Raw genomic sequence first — 17,696 nt, 5'->3', positions numbered from 1 at the left:
CCAGTATGAAATCAACAAGTCCTAGACATGAGATTCCCAAACTCACACAGAAGATCTGACTGATGTCTTGTTTACTTCTGGTTCAGCCTGACCCTAAGGGTGTAGCTCTTTGGGCTCCCAGCTGTGGGGAAGGTCTCTTACTAGACTGCATTTCTGCAGATACTGTGCTTTCATTTCTGACCTTCTCACCTGTAAAGGCCATCTCTATGAAGGTTCAAATTTGCTAGAATGAACAAATGCCCTCAGAACAAAAGCAGATTCTGTACCCTGATCACCTTTCTGGGTTCTTAGCCTTTTTATTTCTTGCTATTTTGTCAGATCTTTGAAGCATCTAATTGGCGTTTTCGTATTTTTCCAGAAATTTTTTGTTTTGTTTTCTATAGGAACGTTAATTTGAAAAATCTAGTCCACAATTACAGGTAATGAAAACTCACCCACACCACCTCAACTCTTTGAGAAGAAAACAGAACCAGAGAAAACCAACCAGAGCCTAAGAAACGCAGCAGGTCCTTCAGAGTGTGTTGTGTGGCCCTGTGCAAAGCAGAGAGGAGAAGAGTGAGGGGAGTATGTGAAGTTGTGGTGAAGGAAGATGGGAGGATCTTAAGAGTTTTTGGGTGCAAGAGAATTTTAAATAGTGAAGATTATTTATTACAATTTTTTTTAAATAGTCAAGATTTAAAATAAGAGCTACTATGTACTTGTACTTCGACCCCCTTAAACACTTGGGAGAATAGAAAGTGACGTATCTATTTTGGCTGACTTCCTTAAAGCAGTATCATTCTGATTGCGCTACAGAATCATGGCTTTATCAACCTCATACGTTCTTATTTACTACAGCTGATTAAGAGAAAAGGGAAGGAGGACATAGAAGGGAGGGAGAGAGAAGCAGAGGTACCAAGAGCAAAGCTATGAAGACATTTCTTGTCAGTAGTATTAAGCACCTGCTCCATGTGAGAGAGAGCAAAAGGCTGAATGAAACATGACCTCTGTCCACTAGAAGTTCATTGTCCAGTGATGGAGAACAATACATCATCAAGTAATTCTAATACAATCCAGATCTAACCAAGTTTTATTGAGCTTCAACTAAGTGCCAGTGCTTTCTAAGAAAGAAAAAAAGCAACCCCTGACATCCAGCAATTGACTTTAAACTTATAGCTAGGCTGGAGTGTGCTCAGAAGCTGGCCTGGAGCTCACAGCTAGGTCAAGTTATTCTCCTGTTGGACATAAACAATCTCACAGAACATCAGAATTAGTCAAGGTCACTCTGGGGCCATGAGAAAGTGAGACAAAACAAGACCACTTAATAATTTTGTCTAGGCATGGACAAAAACAAAGTCACTGTACAACCCACAAAATCCCAAATGGCTCCGTTTTCAGCTAATAGGATTCAGTACCATTCCTTTACCTTTAGAATTTAACCTCACTCTACCGTCCCTATAAATAAATATTGAGATACACAGTCATTAATTGTCCCTGCATTCTAACAGCACTCAATCCAGGGTCAACCCTGCTTCCTGGACCCTCCCATAAATCACCCAACCACAGCCCAAATCCTAAAATAGGCCCTTTCTTTAACACCCTCTTACTGAGAGACCCTCCTCTTCCCCATTCCCTTACAATGACAGTACAATGAGTGATAAACCCAACTTGTTCAACTGTAGGTTTATTCTTGGTGGCTTTGGTCGGAAGTCATCACCATTTCAAATTTATTTTTTAATGTAATCTTTGTAACAAGTGCAACGCCTGAATTTACAGATGATCTTAAGGCTCTTAAGAGATTAATTTAATTCAGAATTACAGGCAGAAAGAGACTAACCTGTGTTCAAAAGGGATTTGAACACAGGCCCTTCGAATGTTTCCTACTATCTCAAATGACTGAAGACAAGAAAGATAGTTTTCAAATGTCCAAAAGGAGACAAAAGATTTTTTCATTCACCCTCTTTCAGTGCCACTTTCATGGAGCAATATCTCCATCTTGTGATATTTTATAATGAAGGTTTTTAATGAATTGGATTATGCAATCATTCATATGCAACCAAGACTTGAGAATACATCTTGTTATTTGCTCCACAGGCAAAATAAAATTGATCCATTCAATTGAAAACTATAGTATATGAGAAAAGAAATGTCTTTTGTCATCTACAGTACTTTTATTTCCCCCTCAGACAATCTTATTGTCTCCTCTCACTTTAAAATAATGTCTTTCCTTAAGATGACTAAAGATCATATAAAGCCTATTGGTTGTCTCTGTGTCAAAGATGAGATGAGAGACTTTTCATTGAATATTCTCTTGTATATTTAAAAAATTTAAAACCATGTGAATATATGACCAATTCAAAACATAAATTAAAAATTTTAAAGGTCAAAAATAAAATATACATGTATATCCCTTTCACTTTTTTTTAAAGATAAGTAGAATCTGCAATGAGCCTACAGAGAATGAAATGAATTCCCTTTTGGCTTTTCATTCATCAGTTGTAATTGACCCAGATTCCTTAAATATGAGACTGTAGCAACAGGAGAGAAATACACAGACTAGGAAGAAGAACGCAAGTAAAAAATGATAAGGAGTGGATATAAATGCAATAGATAAAGACAAACATTTCATGCTAGAGCATATGAGTATAGCAATGAATATATTCCTAAATAATCATACTACCTGGATTTTAAGAAAACCTTTTCTAAGTCACTTGAAAGAGTATAACTGTAAATTTAAAACAAGGTAGCATTGGTATATGGAGCAAGTACTGTCTTCACATACTTACGCTAAAAAATTACTTGCTGTTTATCTGAAATTCAAATTTAACCAAGCATCGTGCAAATTATCTGGTAACCCTAGCTGAACATTCATTCAAAAAAAAATTATAGACAACTCATCAATTTACCAGCAGGTGGCCCCCCAAATCTAAGTTTAGAATAAGATAGTATACTCAAACCTAGTGAGAAGTCATTATTGTTTCAGGGTTTTTCTTATTTTGAGTGTTTGTTTGATTGGTCTGATGTGGTTGGGTTAGTATGAGGGAGGAATGAGAGTTTTTTATTTATATTAAAACATAAAATACTCCTTCCTATCATTTCATATGCCTCTTCATAATCCTTTAGATTTAAAATGAAAAAAAGTTTGTTTTTTAATATTTTTTCTTTTATGTTTGCTCAAGCATTTAAATGCTGAGGCAACATGTATAATTTCACTATAAAGTGACTGACATTTCACAAAGGAATATCATACCTACTTAAATTATGTATCCTGAGCATTAGGGCAAGGATCTCCATAAAAATTATATAAACCTTTACCTCTTTCATGCCATCTGATTTGCTAGGATATTCTAACATTGAGACATGAGCTTTGTTTTGACCCAAAATGCACACACAGTGCTCCCAGTGAAATCATCGATTCAATAGAATTTTTAGATATGCCACAATTTTATTAACCCTTTGCCAATGCCAAAATGTCTCACTATGTTCAGGTCTATAATTTATTTTCTAAGAAAACAGTATTTCAGAAACAAATGTTGTCTTAAAGTCTATTTTGTTAGATAATAATACAGCCATTCAAACTCTCTTTTGGTTCTGGTTTGCAAGGCTGTAGTTTTCCATCCTTTCACTTTCAATCCATTTATGTCTTTGAATCTAAATATGTCTCTTGTAGCCAGCTTATAGTTGGATTTTCAAATCCATTCTACTAACCTCTGCTTTTTAGTTGGAGCATTTAATCCACTTACATTTAATGTAATTACAGATTAGGTAGGATTTATATCAACAATATTTCTATTTGTTTTCTGTATGTCTTATTTCTCTGTTCTTTTACTCCTCCATTTCTGCCTTCTTTTGATAAACTTTTAAATGGATATGTTAAGTATATATTGTTAAGTAAATATTAAAATAAATAAATATCTTTCCCCTATAAATTGCCAATATTTCTCAGTCTCTTCAAATCCTTCTCCACTTTTTTCTTAGTAAATAAATCACAGACTTGAACATATCAAGAAACAAATAGTAACTGGGTTATGCAAATAATTCATGCCATTAGGACTAAAAACCAGGTCTTTTGACTCTTTTTAGTTTCAAAGTTCTCACAACTGTTCCATGTAAGTGGACTGAATTCATCTGTGACATGAGATCCTTTTAATTTTTTTTTTCCAGTTCTGAACTTCTTATATTTTTTCCCTCTTGTTTCAGAAGAAGCATTGTTTCTCTAACTAATTATTGAAGTCAAATATCTTAATATGGTGTTTCCCCAGGTGTGGGGCCAGCACCATCAAAGGTATACAAGATGGTATGCCAACCTAGTGTTAAATAACAATTAAATACACAATGAGGAATCTGCTTTATCCAATTCTCTTTCACTCCTTTCGTCAAGGAGAAAAGTCTTATTTTTATACTGGTGTTTAACACCTCTCTAACATGGCCCATCTCCCTTTTAACCAAGAACAGTCAACTTCAAGCTGGAGCTTTGGTACAACCTTCTCTAGCTAGAATTTAATGGTGTTATTTTGCTTTTGTTGTGGTTATTTTCATTTATGGAAAATGATGACTTTTGATTTACAGTTTTCTATTTAAGTAAAACCATGATTCTGCATTAAAATAAAATATTGAGTAGGTAACATAAATGGTAGTGTATGGATGTAGAAAAATAACTCATGAACGTGATGCCTGAATGATCAACTCTGGGAAACTACTGTGTTGGTGCAATCTATTACAACGGTTTGTCTCTTATAACTCTTGTTTCTCTTGGGCCACAAAAGGCTGGGATAATGTCTCTAGAAGCCTCTTTTCCCTTTGCATCTTAGGTAACTCAGACTGGTCCTTAGTTGCTGTTGTCTATTTTGGCTTCTAAATCTCAGAGTGATATTCCTAATGGTGCTTTCTTTGAACTGCTTTCTCTGGACTTGTATTCCTTTCCACTTGCCCCACCCTTCAAGACTTTTTGCTTCATCCCAGTCTTCTGATGCTTCCAAATTAAAGATGTTTTTCCCCACTCTGCAAGTGGCTATGGTCCTTTTGGCTAATCTTTGATGGTCTTGAGTTAAAAAACGCATAATCATATTTTGATTTTCCCAAAGGGATCTTTGCACTGTTAACTTACTATCTCCTTTTCAAGTTGTTTGGGACAAGTTTCCACAAGGTCTAGGCAAGAAAACACTTGAGTAATGCTACCCTAAACAAAGTATTCCTTCACACCAACTCCCACCCAGCATCAGAGGATGATGTTCATTTATCTCAGGGTGCGTTTCTTGCCTTTGTGGGTATCTATCCATTCTCTGGAATAGAATATTTCAGTATCTATCAGTCTCCTAATGCATCTTACCTTACCCATAAGGCCCTGAGGACCCCCAGACAAAAAGGGTTCCTGATGCCTGCCTTACTGTCCCAAAGTTCCAAGTTGGGTATAGCTTAGGTCTACAATGGGACACTAGATAGCTTTACCAAATAAAAAAAGAATAAGGAAAAGAATTGTAAAGATTTCCGGTCTAGATGGCTGAGTGGTAGGACCACAAGCTCGCCTCTCCTCCTGACTACAACAAAACCACAACTGAATGCCAACCAACCACCGAAGAAAAGACTGGAACCTGGCAAAAAATATCTTCTGCAACTGGAAACATAAAGAGGGAACCACAGCAGGACGGTACGAGGGGCGTGCTCCCGACATAATTGGGCCCCATACCCCTCGGGTGGGCAACCCACGAGCTGAAGATTTGTTAAGTCACAGAGGCCCTCCCACAGGAGTGAGACCTCTAAGCCCCATGTCAGGCTCCCCAGCTCAGGTTCTGGCATTGGAAAGAGGAGACCCCAGGACATCCGGTTTTGAAGGCCAGCAGGGTTTGATGCTGGGAGCCCCATGGGACAGGAGGAAACAGAGACTCCATTCGTTTGGGAAGTGTACACAGAATCTCATGTGCGCCAGGTCCAAGGGCAGAGGCAGTGATTTCATAGGAACCTGGGCCAGGCCTGCCTGCTGGATGTGGAGGGTCTTCTGGGAACGTAGGGGATGGCTGCGGCTCACCCAGGGAACATAAAAGCTGGTGGCGGACATTCTGGGAGTGTCCATCTACATGAGCTTTACTGGAGGCTGACATCTTGATTGGATCATTAGCACCAAGACCTAGCCCCACTCAACAGCTTTTAGGGAAGCCTCAGGCCAAACAACATACTGAGTGGGAACACAGCCCCACCCAACAGCAGACTTCCCAAGCCACAAAGGCCTCTAGACGGGTCCTACCCACCAAAGGTCCAGGACCAATCTTCACCCAGCAGAGGGCAGGCACCAGCTCCTCCTGACAGGCCCTACATAATCCTCTAGTCCAGCCTCATCCACCAGGAGCAGATACTAGGAATAAGAAAACAACAATTCCAAAGCCTATGGAAGGAATCCACAAATATACAGAAAGATAGATGATATGAGGCAGCAAAGGGATATCTCCCAGGCCAAAGCACAAGATAAAATCCCAGAAGAAATAATTGATGAGGAGATAAGCAATTTATCTGAGAAAGAGTTTAAAGTAATGATGGTGAAGATGTTCAAAGAACTCAAGAGGAGTACAGATGCACAGAGCAAAGTCTTTAGCAAAGAGTTGGAAAATATAAAGAATACCCAAACAGAGTTAAAGAATAAAATTACTGAAATGAATAACACACTAGAAGGAACCAAGAATAGACTAAATGAGGCAGAAGAACAGATCAGTGAGCTGGAAGACAGATTAGCAGAAATCACTATGGCAGAACAGAAAACAGAAAAAAGAAGAAAAAGGAAAGGTTAGTTTAAAAGAACCCTGGGACAACATGAAGCACTCTAATATTTGCATTATAGGGGTCCCAGAAAGAGAAAAGAGAGAGAAAGGACCTGAGAAAATTTTTGGAGAGATACTCACTGAAAAGTTCCCCAATTTGGGAAAGGAAACAGTTACCCAAGTCCAAGAAGCGCAGAGAGTACCACACAGGATCAGCCCAAAGAGGAACTCAGCAAGGCACATAGTCATCAAATTGACAAAAATTAAAGACAAGAAGAAAATATTAAAATTAGCAAGAGAAAAGCAACAAATAACATACAAGGGAACTCCCATAAGGTTATCAGCTGATTTTTCAGCAGAAACTCTACAGGCCAGAAGGGAGTTGCACGATATATTTAAAGTGATGAAAGGGGAAAACTTACAACCAAGAATACTCTATCCAGCAAGGCTCTTGTTCAGATTTGATGGAGAAATCAAAAGCTTCACAGATAAACAAAAGCTAAAACATTTCGGCACCACCAAACCAGCTTTACAACAAATGTTAAAGCACCTTCTCTAGTCATCAAACCATAAGGAAAGATAACAAAAAGAAGAAAGAGAAAAAAACAAAGACCTACAAAAGATTGCTTTGGCTGTTCGGGGTCTTTTGTGGTTCCTTACAAATTTTGGAATTGTTTGTTCTAGTTCTATGAGGAATGTCTTGAGTATTTTGACAGAGGTTGCATTGGATCTGTGGATTGCTTTGGGTAGTGTGGCCATTTTGATAATGTTGATTCTTCCAATCCAAGAGCACGAGAAATCTTTCCATTTCTTTGTGTCATTTCAGCTTTCGGAGTATAGGTAGCCTCCTTGGTTAAGTTTATTTCTAGGTATTTTGTTGTTTTTGATGTAATGCAAATGTTTATGCCATTTATAAAATTCTGGTTTTTGCAGTGAAAAAAAAAGTGAATGAAGGGCTGCAAATGGCAAAGTATCTTTCTTATGAGTGAGTTGTATTCCATTACATATATGTATGCTGCATCTTCATTATCTATTCAACTACTGATGTGCACTTAGGATGCTTCCATATCTTGGCCATTATAAATAATGTTGCTGTTAATAGCAAGGTGTATGTACGTTTTTGAATTAATTTTTATTTTGTGGTTGGTTTTATTCCTTTGATAACGATATAAGTTAAAAAAGCTAAAGCTCTAAACATTCTCAGAAACAATGAACAGTACATATATGTAAATTAAAAAATATATGTGCAGTGAAAAAGAAGAAGAGCTATCAAGCCATGAAAGACATGGAAGAAACTTATAAGACATATTACTAAATGAAAGAAGCCAGTCTGAAAAGGCTACAAACTATGAGTCCAACCAAATGATATTCTGGAAAATGCACAGCTACAGAAACAATAAAAAGATCATGGTTTCCAGGGGTTTGGGGAGAGAGAGGGAGGGAGGGATGAATAGATGGAGCACAAGGGTTTAGGACAATGACATTACTCTGTATGATACTATAGTGGTGGCTACATGTCATTATGCATTTGTCAAAGCCTGTAGAATGTACAACATCAAGAATGAACCCTAATGTAGACTATGGACTTCGGTTGATAATAATGTGCCCAGGTTGGTTCATTGCTTGTACTAGATACGCCACACTGATGAGGGATGTTTAAGGTAGGGGAATGTGTATGTGTGGGTGGGGAGGGCTATGTAGGAACTCTCTATTTTCTGCTCAGTTCTGCTGTAAACTTGAAATTGCTCTAAAAAAAAAATAGTCTATTAAAAAAAAGAGCTGTTGTAAAGAAAACTGTATTATTTCTAAGTAGCAATAATGAAAAATTGCATCATGATGTTTAGAACACGAGTTAAAATTCCTTGTTTCATACACTTTTTACAATCCTATAATGACAAAATTCAGTAGAACTGAACAGTTTTGTGTGTCCAGATCAAACTGAAGCAAGTAAGCAAATGTGTTTTGAATACCCACCTGGCTAACAATACAGGAGCTACTCTGGTCAAATGCAAAAAATGTTAATTTAAAAATATTTCAAATACTCTACCCTCTGGGGAAGGAGAATCTCTCCTTTTACTTACTTTGGCAGAGAGCTCCAGGTAACTAACTTTTAATTTTCTACACCATCTCTGATTTAATGTTCTGATCATATTACAGGGTGCAACTTAAACAAAGACTATATTTTTTCCTACTAGCTTTCATAACAGTTGAATCCACACACCTATCTCTATGGTTACTTTTGTACAGTGCTCACTGAGATTTGATATGCTTCCTTCTGGCTCTCCCAGCCAATACTTTAAGTCCACAATGAGCCCATAAACCAGGAGTAAGAGGCAAGGAGGCAGGGTTATACACATGATTAGAGTAAATAGTAACCATGAATTTACTAACCCACAACTGTTTGCCTGAGCTTTACTTTGGGGAAAGAGACTCAACAAATCTTGTTTTTAACACAGTGAGTTGTCACTTACATTGATCTATCATAAAAAAAAAAAAAAAAACAAACCCAAGAGCTCCTCTAATTATATGTTAAAAGATAATATTTTCAAGTTTATAGCTAGCTTTTACCTCACATTTTCCAGCAGACTGTATTCTGTGCTGTGTGATGCATAATAAAATACACCATGACCCCTAAGACACCTTCACATTTATAATCTTCTGTGCATGTGTGTGTATGTGAAAGAGTGATATTTGGCTCTTTCTGGGAATAAAAAGCACCTGGAAATAAAAAGATATGGTTTATAATAAAATTTAAAAGATATAATAAAACTATTTTAGAGTGTGTGTATTGTTCAGATTGTATGAGTAGAAAGATGGCAAAAGGAGAGAGAATACAGAGATGTACATAAATATTTATAATAAAAATTGAAGGGTGCTAAAGTACAAGTGTATCCATTCCATTAATTTCTTGAGGGTAAGGTCCATGATCATTTCTGTACATTCATTTTTTTTTTAACCTCCAGGGCTGAGCACAGTGCGAGGTACATGGTAAGAATTTAATATATACCTGTTAAATTAATGAATGACTGCATATATGATGCACAAAATGTTATGGAACATAGAGTAGGGAACACTTGACATTGAGAATAATGGAAGTGAGTGAATTGGTGGGTGATGGGGTCAGGGGGTAGAGGTTTGTAGTAGATTGCCACTAATAGCTCCCCAATATCCATTCTTCCATTCTTCTCTAGCAGTAGTTCCCTTGACTTTTAGCTGGACACATTTACCAACCCTTTTTGCTGCTAGGTACATCATGTGACTTAAGTTCTGGCCAATGAAATGTAAGCAAAAGTTATGTGTGCACCTTTCAGGTCATGTCCTTGAAAGGAACAGGTGAGTCCTTCCTTTCCTCTTTATTCCCCTAACCACTGGCTGGAAATGGACATAGTGGTAAACCATCTTGGACTAAGCTGACAAGGGCAAATGCTTCAGGTGCAGCCTAAAATAGGAGTCTGGGTGCCTGACAAGTCCCTGACAAGGAAGAGAGCTACTACGCCAACAGGACTTTATATGAGAAACTTCTGTTTTACTGAAGCCAGTGGTTATTTTGAGTCTCTGTTGCAAAGGCTAAATTTACATCCTAATTCAAGCACAAGGAAGGTTTTATAAAAGGTGATGCTTGCACTGAGTTTCAAAGATTGAATAGGAGTTCACCAGGTGGGCAAAAAGGGAAGCGCTTTCAAGACTGAGGGGATAGCATGTGTAAAGATATGGAAGTTTAAGGAATGACTTTAGGATGCCAAACAATGAAGCTGAAAAGGCCAACAAGGGCCAGATCACAGAAGACCCTGCCTGCCTTGCTGAAAGGTTTGGACTTTTTCTGGTAGACAAGATGATATTGCATGGTAGGTATGCTGGAGAGTGAAAAGAAGATGAGTCTCACAACTCACATGCAAAATAAGCTGGGATAATTAACCTGCTTTGTACGAGAGGGAACAGAATCCAGAGAGGCTAGAGGACTTTTCTAAGTCAGGGACAGAGGTGGAATTAGAACCAGTAGTCTTTGAATCATACCAGAATTCTTCCAGTTCTGTGGTGTTTTGGCTGACTGCATCAAAATCACCTGGGTTACCTACTAAAACTGCAAACTCCTGGGTTCCACTACAGATAAAGTCAGAATCTCTAGGGATGGGCTCCAGGAATTTGCATTTTTAACAAGGGTTTCAGGTGCTTGAAAGCTGAAAACCACAGAACTATACTAGTCTACCTCAAAAATATCTATTAAGTATTTATAAACAAGCCAAGTACATGGACTCCAGTAAATGTCTTTCAGATGCTAGTTCAGCAGATTAGCTTTCTCTGTAATCTCATACCTTGTAGGATCAAAAGATTTAAGAAGCTGCTTCATAAATAAAACTTCTGGAGGTAGAAAGGAGGAATGAACAATTATTAAGCTACTACTTTCCAGACACTCTTCTTGACACACATCATCCCATTAAAGCCTCACAAACAACCTCAAACGTAGGCATTACTAACTCCACCTCACAGATCCAGAAACTGAGCCTGAGGGATGGATATTAAGGACTTGCCTACAGTTACACAGATATGTCTATCAAATGCCAAAGTTTATCCCTTCCTGTTTAACATATTGAGGAAGGACTGGAGAACACAATTCAGAATCCCTGAGTGTCCATAACTGATCTTAGTGTATATGTAAATTGTTTTTTTCCAGATTGGACCACTTCTACAAAGTAGTTGGACAAAATCTGAGATTCCAAACCAGTAGCCAATAGGTTCTCTAGGGTTATTTAACTCTTAAGGTATATTTAGCAAGATTTTTGCTGAGATTGGGGCTTGCATTTCTAAGATTTTCTTGGGACTTTGATCCTTTTCGAAAAAGAAGAACTTCACTCAACTTTCAGTCTTCGGTTTTTTTGCCTTGTGGAGAAAATGGAGACCAAATATCTAGTAGTTTTTTTTTTTTTCTTTTAAATGGATATTAGATCTATTTTATTGATTTTTTAAATGATTTAATGATTTTTTAAAAATTAAAACTTGAAACATAATTTGTCAAGTTCCACAATCCATTTCTATTTTACAAAAGACTCTTCTGAACCAGGCAAGAAATGTTTAGTACATACATGTTACATTTCATTTCATGACCTTTACGTATTCACATTTGCATTAGCTTGTTGAATTTTAATGCAAGAAAAATTCCAGCCTATATAAAAAGGCTCTAGATATTCCGACTGGCATTAAAAATCATTAGACTACCAGATCTATTGAAATCTGGAGAAGTTTCAAAGTAGAAATACGAATGGTATATCATAGAGGAAAAATGGCAATCTTTTCCTTTTTAGTTTTAAAACACGCACTTTAAAGATAACAAAACAGGTTAAAAGGCTATCAATGAAGTGCTTAAAATGCACATAAACGCAACAGGAAATTTAAATCTGTCACTTGGTTTTATTCTAGAAATTAAGAAAGTATTTTTCCACTACCTTGAAAAATGAGCTCAGCTGATTTTTCTTTGATGCATTAGGATGCAGACTTCACTCCAGGGCTCTCAAAAATTAAAGCAGTCATGTTGAAACCCTTTGGGGAGGTTTATACATATTCCCAGTTCCACCTCATAACTTGGGGGGTGGGGTGAATTTGATCGTTTGTAGGCCCATTTCAGCAACAACTTTCTTCGCAGGCAACTCCTGGAAAGGAGGGAAGCGGTCTTAACTTGGGCAAGACCTTTACACAACTTGCTCTGAAGAGCCTGTTTAACGTGTTATCCACTTTTCTAAAAAGCGTGGAAATAAAGTTGGTTCAACTCTTCCTTTTCTTCAGTAGCTCTACGCTCGTCTGTTTTAAATTTCCTGTGCCTCAGCTAAACCCGCTAAGCTGGGTGTTGTCGGCAATAAAAAAATTCTTGCTTTCAAGGAGGCCGTAGCAGATATATTGGGGGAAGTGGGGCCACCTGTGATTCTGAGGAAGTCGAGAACCCTCAGGACGGCAGGGGCCAACTGTGCAAGGGCCCTTGGACCCGAGGAGGGGCTGGCACACGTGTCCCACTGAAGAAAGGAGAAAAAGCTGACAGAAAGTACACTTCGGCCAAATCCCGCGGGAATTGCCCTCAGGCGGCATTCCCCGCTACCCCGCCCCTCCACTGCTCCTGGTTGCCATGGAGACCCGGGTATTTGGCTGACGGACTGCGAGAGGCGGGGGAGGCCTACCTTTCTGAGGAGGGAGCCGGCGGGCCCAACAGCCCCGCGCTCCACCCTGCTCCGCCGCCGCTTCCTTCAAGGGCGACTGCGGGTGGCCAGGCGAAGCCCTGAGGCAAGTCCTCCCTCTGGGAACCCGAGCGAAGCGAGCGCCGGGGTCGCGACCCCCCTGCCCCGACCCCGGCGGGTGGGAGAGGCTCATTTGAACTAAACCGCCTGCGCGGGCCGCCACCGCAGCCCCGCCGTCCCGGGGCTCCCGAGGGCGCTGTCTCAGACACCAGCCACAGGTGCCCGAAGTTCAGCGACTGCCGCGTCTCTGTCCCCAAAGCCCCGCGGAACATCCGCCCTCTGGGGTAAGGGAGGACTCCCGGGAGGCAGCGAAAGGAGCGCCCGAGGGGCCCCCCTCGCGGCTCATTGGGGAGCCCTGCCCTTAAACGGACCTCGTCTCTCGTGGCTTCGGAGGCGATTCACCAGCCGACTCCACCTCTCTCCCTTTGTGAGTGTGTGGAGGTGTAGTTGGGGCTTGTCCAGCTAGAAGTGTGCGATGCTCGGGATCGGCTAGTAAATGCCACCTCCTAGTCTTTAAGGAGGCACGAGGAGGGCCACCAAGTGTGGTCCTGCAGATACAGTGATTTACCGAGATAACCTTTTCTGTTCACAGAGACGATGCTTAAGGTACAAGGAAAACCATTTTCTGGAACATCTGAATTGTAATTTAAGCTTGAGTTACCTACGACAGTCAAGGGGCAAACATGCTTGACTCCGCAAGTGAACTGGAGTTTTCGGAAGAAAAAGCTACCGAGGATCCCTCCCAGCTCTCTTCCCTGGAGCTGTCAGGTGGCACAGCATCCAGCGGGAAAAACGCAGCTGGTTTACCCGAAAAAACTGGCTATCCGGACTCCGTTTACGTTATGGCAGCGAACATCTTTCAGGGTATTCGAGTCGAAAAGTCACCAGGGAAAGTCTTAATAAAGTATGGGAATGAACCCCTGCCGTACTCGACCGAGTTTGAGGATGAATCCTTTCAGCGTTTGTCCTACGAGCTGGCGTTCAGTGCCCTGAAATGTGAGTAGTACCAATTTTAAAAGATCAGCAGTAAGGAAATAAGGAGAGAATTTGTGGAGTGCATCCTGCCCCCACCCCCCAATACATGCCAGGCTTTGTTTTTAGGCTTATGAATATCTCTGGTCAGTTGCAAATGTTAAGGCATTAGGAGAGTTCCAGCGAAACAAGCCCTTCCAGGCCGGAACTGTTTTTCACTGCAGATTTCCCGTGCCTAGCACCGTGGCTTGTCCTTAGATGGGTATAATGCACAGTCATTAAATTGAACAAGCAAACAACTCCATTAGCAGGAAGAACAAGAATCCATTCCAAATAGTTACAGTTTCCCTTTCCTTGGGTATTTCTTTCCATTCTCTGTGTTAACATTTTTGTATTTTAGTATATGAACTTTTATAAATATAAATATAAAAATCAGTAAGAGGGTGGGGGGAGAGGAACAGAGATGGAAAAAGAAGAAAGGTGCATTATATTAAAAATGAATATCAAAATTAAATCAGCCCCAAATCAGATGATCCCACTCATGGCCATTTGCTTTAATTTTGGAAACTTGTAAGGTTATTACTTTAAACTTTTGTAGAAGTTCCCTTCCTAATTGCCTCCGGGGTTTGAGGTGTAATGTTTCAGATTTCTTCAATGATGGCCAATTATCAGCTTCTGAGTATGGAGTTGACTCTAGTATAGAACCAAATAATGTTCCTATGAGAGCAGTTAAAGGGCCTGGAGACTGCTGGTTTTGTACTAGCTATACATTATGATAAAAACTATAAGGTTTATATTGGTTTGTATACTGACTGAGTATTGTTCCAAAAGAAGTTTCAGAAGTGTTTGAAGTATTAGCAGCATGGCTGAAATGATGAGCTTCCTAAAGAGACACCTTGAAAGGGCAGCACAATTTGCATGTATTTCCTGAGTATTAGTACTTTCTGGGCCTTGTACATTCTTGCACAGAAGCAGTTAACAATTGTTTAGTTGAATTAAAATGTAACATTAATTACTTAGATATGAATGCATGTTTTTGGTTGTCTGCAGAGATGACGTAGCTCAACTCTGAAGCCAGGAATTTGTCACCATAGAGAAAAGTCGTACAATGTTAAGAGGCAACTTCCCTCTGGGTTTCATTTCTTTGTTTTCTGCTTGTGATTTTTTTTTTCTTTTTAAGTCTGTCTGACCCATTTTTCCCCTTTCCAGTTTAATCATCTAGATTCTATTTCATCTCTTCCTTCAACCTCCTTTTTAAAATGGAGTTTTAAAGACCAACCAAAGCGTTAAACTTTAAATCATTAGTCAAAAGAACATTTTAACATTTTCTCCTTGCAACAATGAAGTGCAACTGGGCATCTGTGTTGATTACTTGATATTTAATGTTAATGCCAAAACTATTATAGACAGTTTTTTCCTGATAGAATATTGAATCTTACCTTTAGAAGTCAATAATAAAAGTCTGCAATTGTTCTTTCGACAATTAGTACATTAACTAGATGGTCATACTATAGTGGTGTGTATAGAAGATTATCTTTTTCTCTCTATCTTTCTGTTTTATGGAAGGGTCTTGACATCTTTTTAATGACACAAAAAATCCCATTTAGATAAATTACTGTCATAGGCCTTTATAAACCTGCTTTTCCTTGAAATGTTTATTTTTATAAGTTCAGATTCTAAGATGAGATGGCTTTGGTTGTTTACTTGGTACACATACTGCTTTCTTCTTAACAACAATAATATCTTGCTTTAAATTATCGTCTGAATAATTTCTGAGTTTTCAACTGTAATAAAACCAGAATTTCTAAATGTAGTGGGTTTCCAAGATAATTAAGAGCCTGATATTTTGCTTTAAACTAATGGAGGCTCTTATGCATTTCACTTTTATCTTTTGTATTATCAATGTTCTATCAATACTTTCACATGTAATATTTTATAAACTCATATCTGGCTTATATAGTATAGGTTCAGGGAATCATGGTTCAGGAAAGAAAACTCAGGATTTCTTCTCTAAGGTTTTATAGGAGCAGTAAGGCTGAAAAGGTTAATGCGCAAACTAAAAAGAGCTTGGGTAATGGTCTCTTTTATTGGTGAATATATGAACAAATAATTAGATCGTATTACTATATCTTTTTGAGGAAGTACAAAGAGAAGGAAAAAAAAGAGAAAATCTCTTAATTTTACAAATGTTAAGTGTATTTGGTTGTGTTTTATGTTTTGCAGTTTTATTATTTGCTCCTTTGTTGATGTACTTTGTGTATGAGGTCTTTCGAAGCAGAGAGTATGTTTATTTGATTAACCTTTTAAAGGTTTAAAGGGCTCAGTGTAATGTTTTTTTTGAAATGGCAACCACTAGTCCCACTTTACTAAATAACCGGAAGGTCAATTTTCTGTTAAGGAAGGTAATGAAGAGCAACCTATTTCTATTAGTTTGACTTCTGTCAGAGAAGTAGAGTACTAGCAACTGATTTATATTTTCAAAGAATCTCTGGATAGCTAAAACAGAAAAAACTGGTGAAATGTTTTCTTAAAAAATAAACTGAACAACACATTAAGAAAAAAATTGAGGAAATTTATGTTCCTGAAATTGTTGATCTTATTTCTGGCTTAATTCTTTCTCCAACCACTAGATGTTAACAGTAATTGATGAAATCTCCTGGTCATTTCATAATCGTGTAACCTGTCAGTGAAAAACCTAGAAAATGCTTAATTATGGTCTGGTTATGGCTTTGGGAATTAGTCATTGTAATCAGGGGTCCCCAAGACCACCCTTAGGTTCAGTGATTCACTAGGAGAATTCGTAGAACTCAGCAAAGCTGTTATACTCATGGTTACAGTTTATTGCAATGAATGGATAAAGATTAAGATCAGCACCCACAAAAAGGTGCATAGGTCCAGGAGAGAACAAGTACAAGCTTCCTGTTGCTCTTTCCCAATGGAGGCTTATGAACAGTGCTTAATTTTCCCAGCGACAATGTGTGACATGAATGAAATACTGCCAACTTGAAAAGCTTACCCAGGCCTTGTCCAGGATTTTTATTGGGGGTGTTAGTCATATAGGCAAGGAGCACCCTCATGGATGACCTTACTCAATCTAGAAGTCAAGCTTATATTGTGTGGCCCAAGGCCCCAGGTAAACAAAGGTAGTTTGATTAGCAAGGTATTCCAAGGGCTTAGAAGTTCTCTCCCAGCAGCCTGTCAAGGGCCAAACATTTCTTTGCAATGGGCAGGGTTTGGCTACCAGGCCTGCTTAGTTAATCCTTGATTCCACAGTGATTCATCAGGAAAATGATCCAAATCAATAACCTCTTAAGCTCTAGCTATCACCTAGGTGGTTAAAGCAATTCTCTTGAATGAGAGTAATAGCTTATATTTGCACAGCTCTTTGTAATTCACAAAACTATTTATGTCATTTGATACACAAGTCCTTTAGATGGAAGATCCTCATTTTGCAGAAGGAAAAGTTGAGAGAAGCTCAAGAAGAGATTATATGAAGTACCTGTGGAACCAAGCAGGAAGAAGGATAAAAAGTATTTCATCTAGTTGAAAGTGTGGTAGAATAGCAACCCTAATTCTAGTTTTTTTGTGGTTCCACATTGTTTTTTTTTTTTTTTTCTTCACATTGTTTTGGTAATGCCTGGTTCTCTGCCCTGTTACCTACTTCTCACAAATATTCTTTCAAAAATGTTGGTGCCATTCTTACTAGTTTTCCTGGAAAGACTTAAAATAATGTTGTCAAGTTTCCCTCTTGCCACAGATTAAAAAAAACACCATG

At 38.7% G+C, this 17,696-nt stretch overlaps 2 protein-coding genes across 2 annotated transcripts in view; one reads left to right on the top strand and one right to left on the bottom strand.

Moving 5' to 3' along the window:
• The window catches only part of RBM47 (RNA binding motif protein 47), a 240,335-nt gene extending 227,155 nt beyond the window's left edge, over positions 1-13,180 (bottom strand). Inside the window, exon 1 of the mRNA XM_074348873.1 lies at positions 12,893-13,180. The gene's annotated coding sequence lies outside the window, so the exon portion shown is untranslated. The remainder of the gene's footprint in view (positions 1-12,892) is intronic.
• The window catches only part of NSUN7 (NOP2/Sun RNA methyltransferase family member 7), a 34,717-nt gene continuing 29,440 nt past the window's right edge, over positions 12,420-17,696 (top strand). The window contains exons 1-2 of the mRNA XM_074348851.1: positions 12,420-12,995; positions 13,542-13,945. Of these exons, the coding sequence (XP_074204952.1) occupies positions 13,633-13,945 (313 nt within the window). The 5' untranslated portion in view covers positions 12,420-12,995; positions 13,542-13,632. The remainder of the gene's footprint in view (positions 12,996-13,541; positions 13,946-17,696) is intronic.

Source organism: Camelus bactrianus, chromosome 2, assembly GCF_048773025.1.
Source record: "Camelus bactrianus isolate YW-2024 breed Bactrian camel chromosome 2, ASM4877302v1, whole genome shotgun sequence".
NCBI classification, from domain to species: Eukaryota; Metazoa; Chordata; class Mammalia; order Artiodactyla; family Camelidae; genus Camelus; species Camelus bactrianus.
This window is presented reverse-complemented; position numbering and strand designations above follow the sequence as displayed.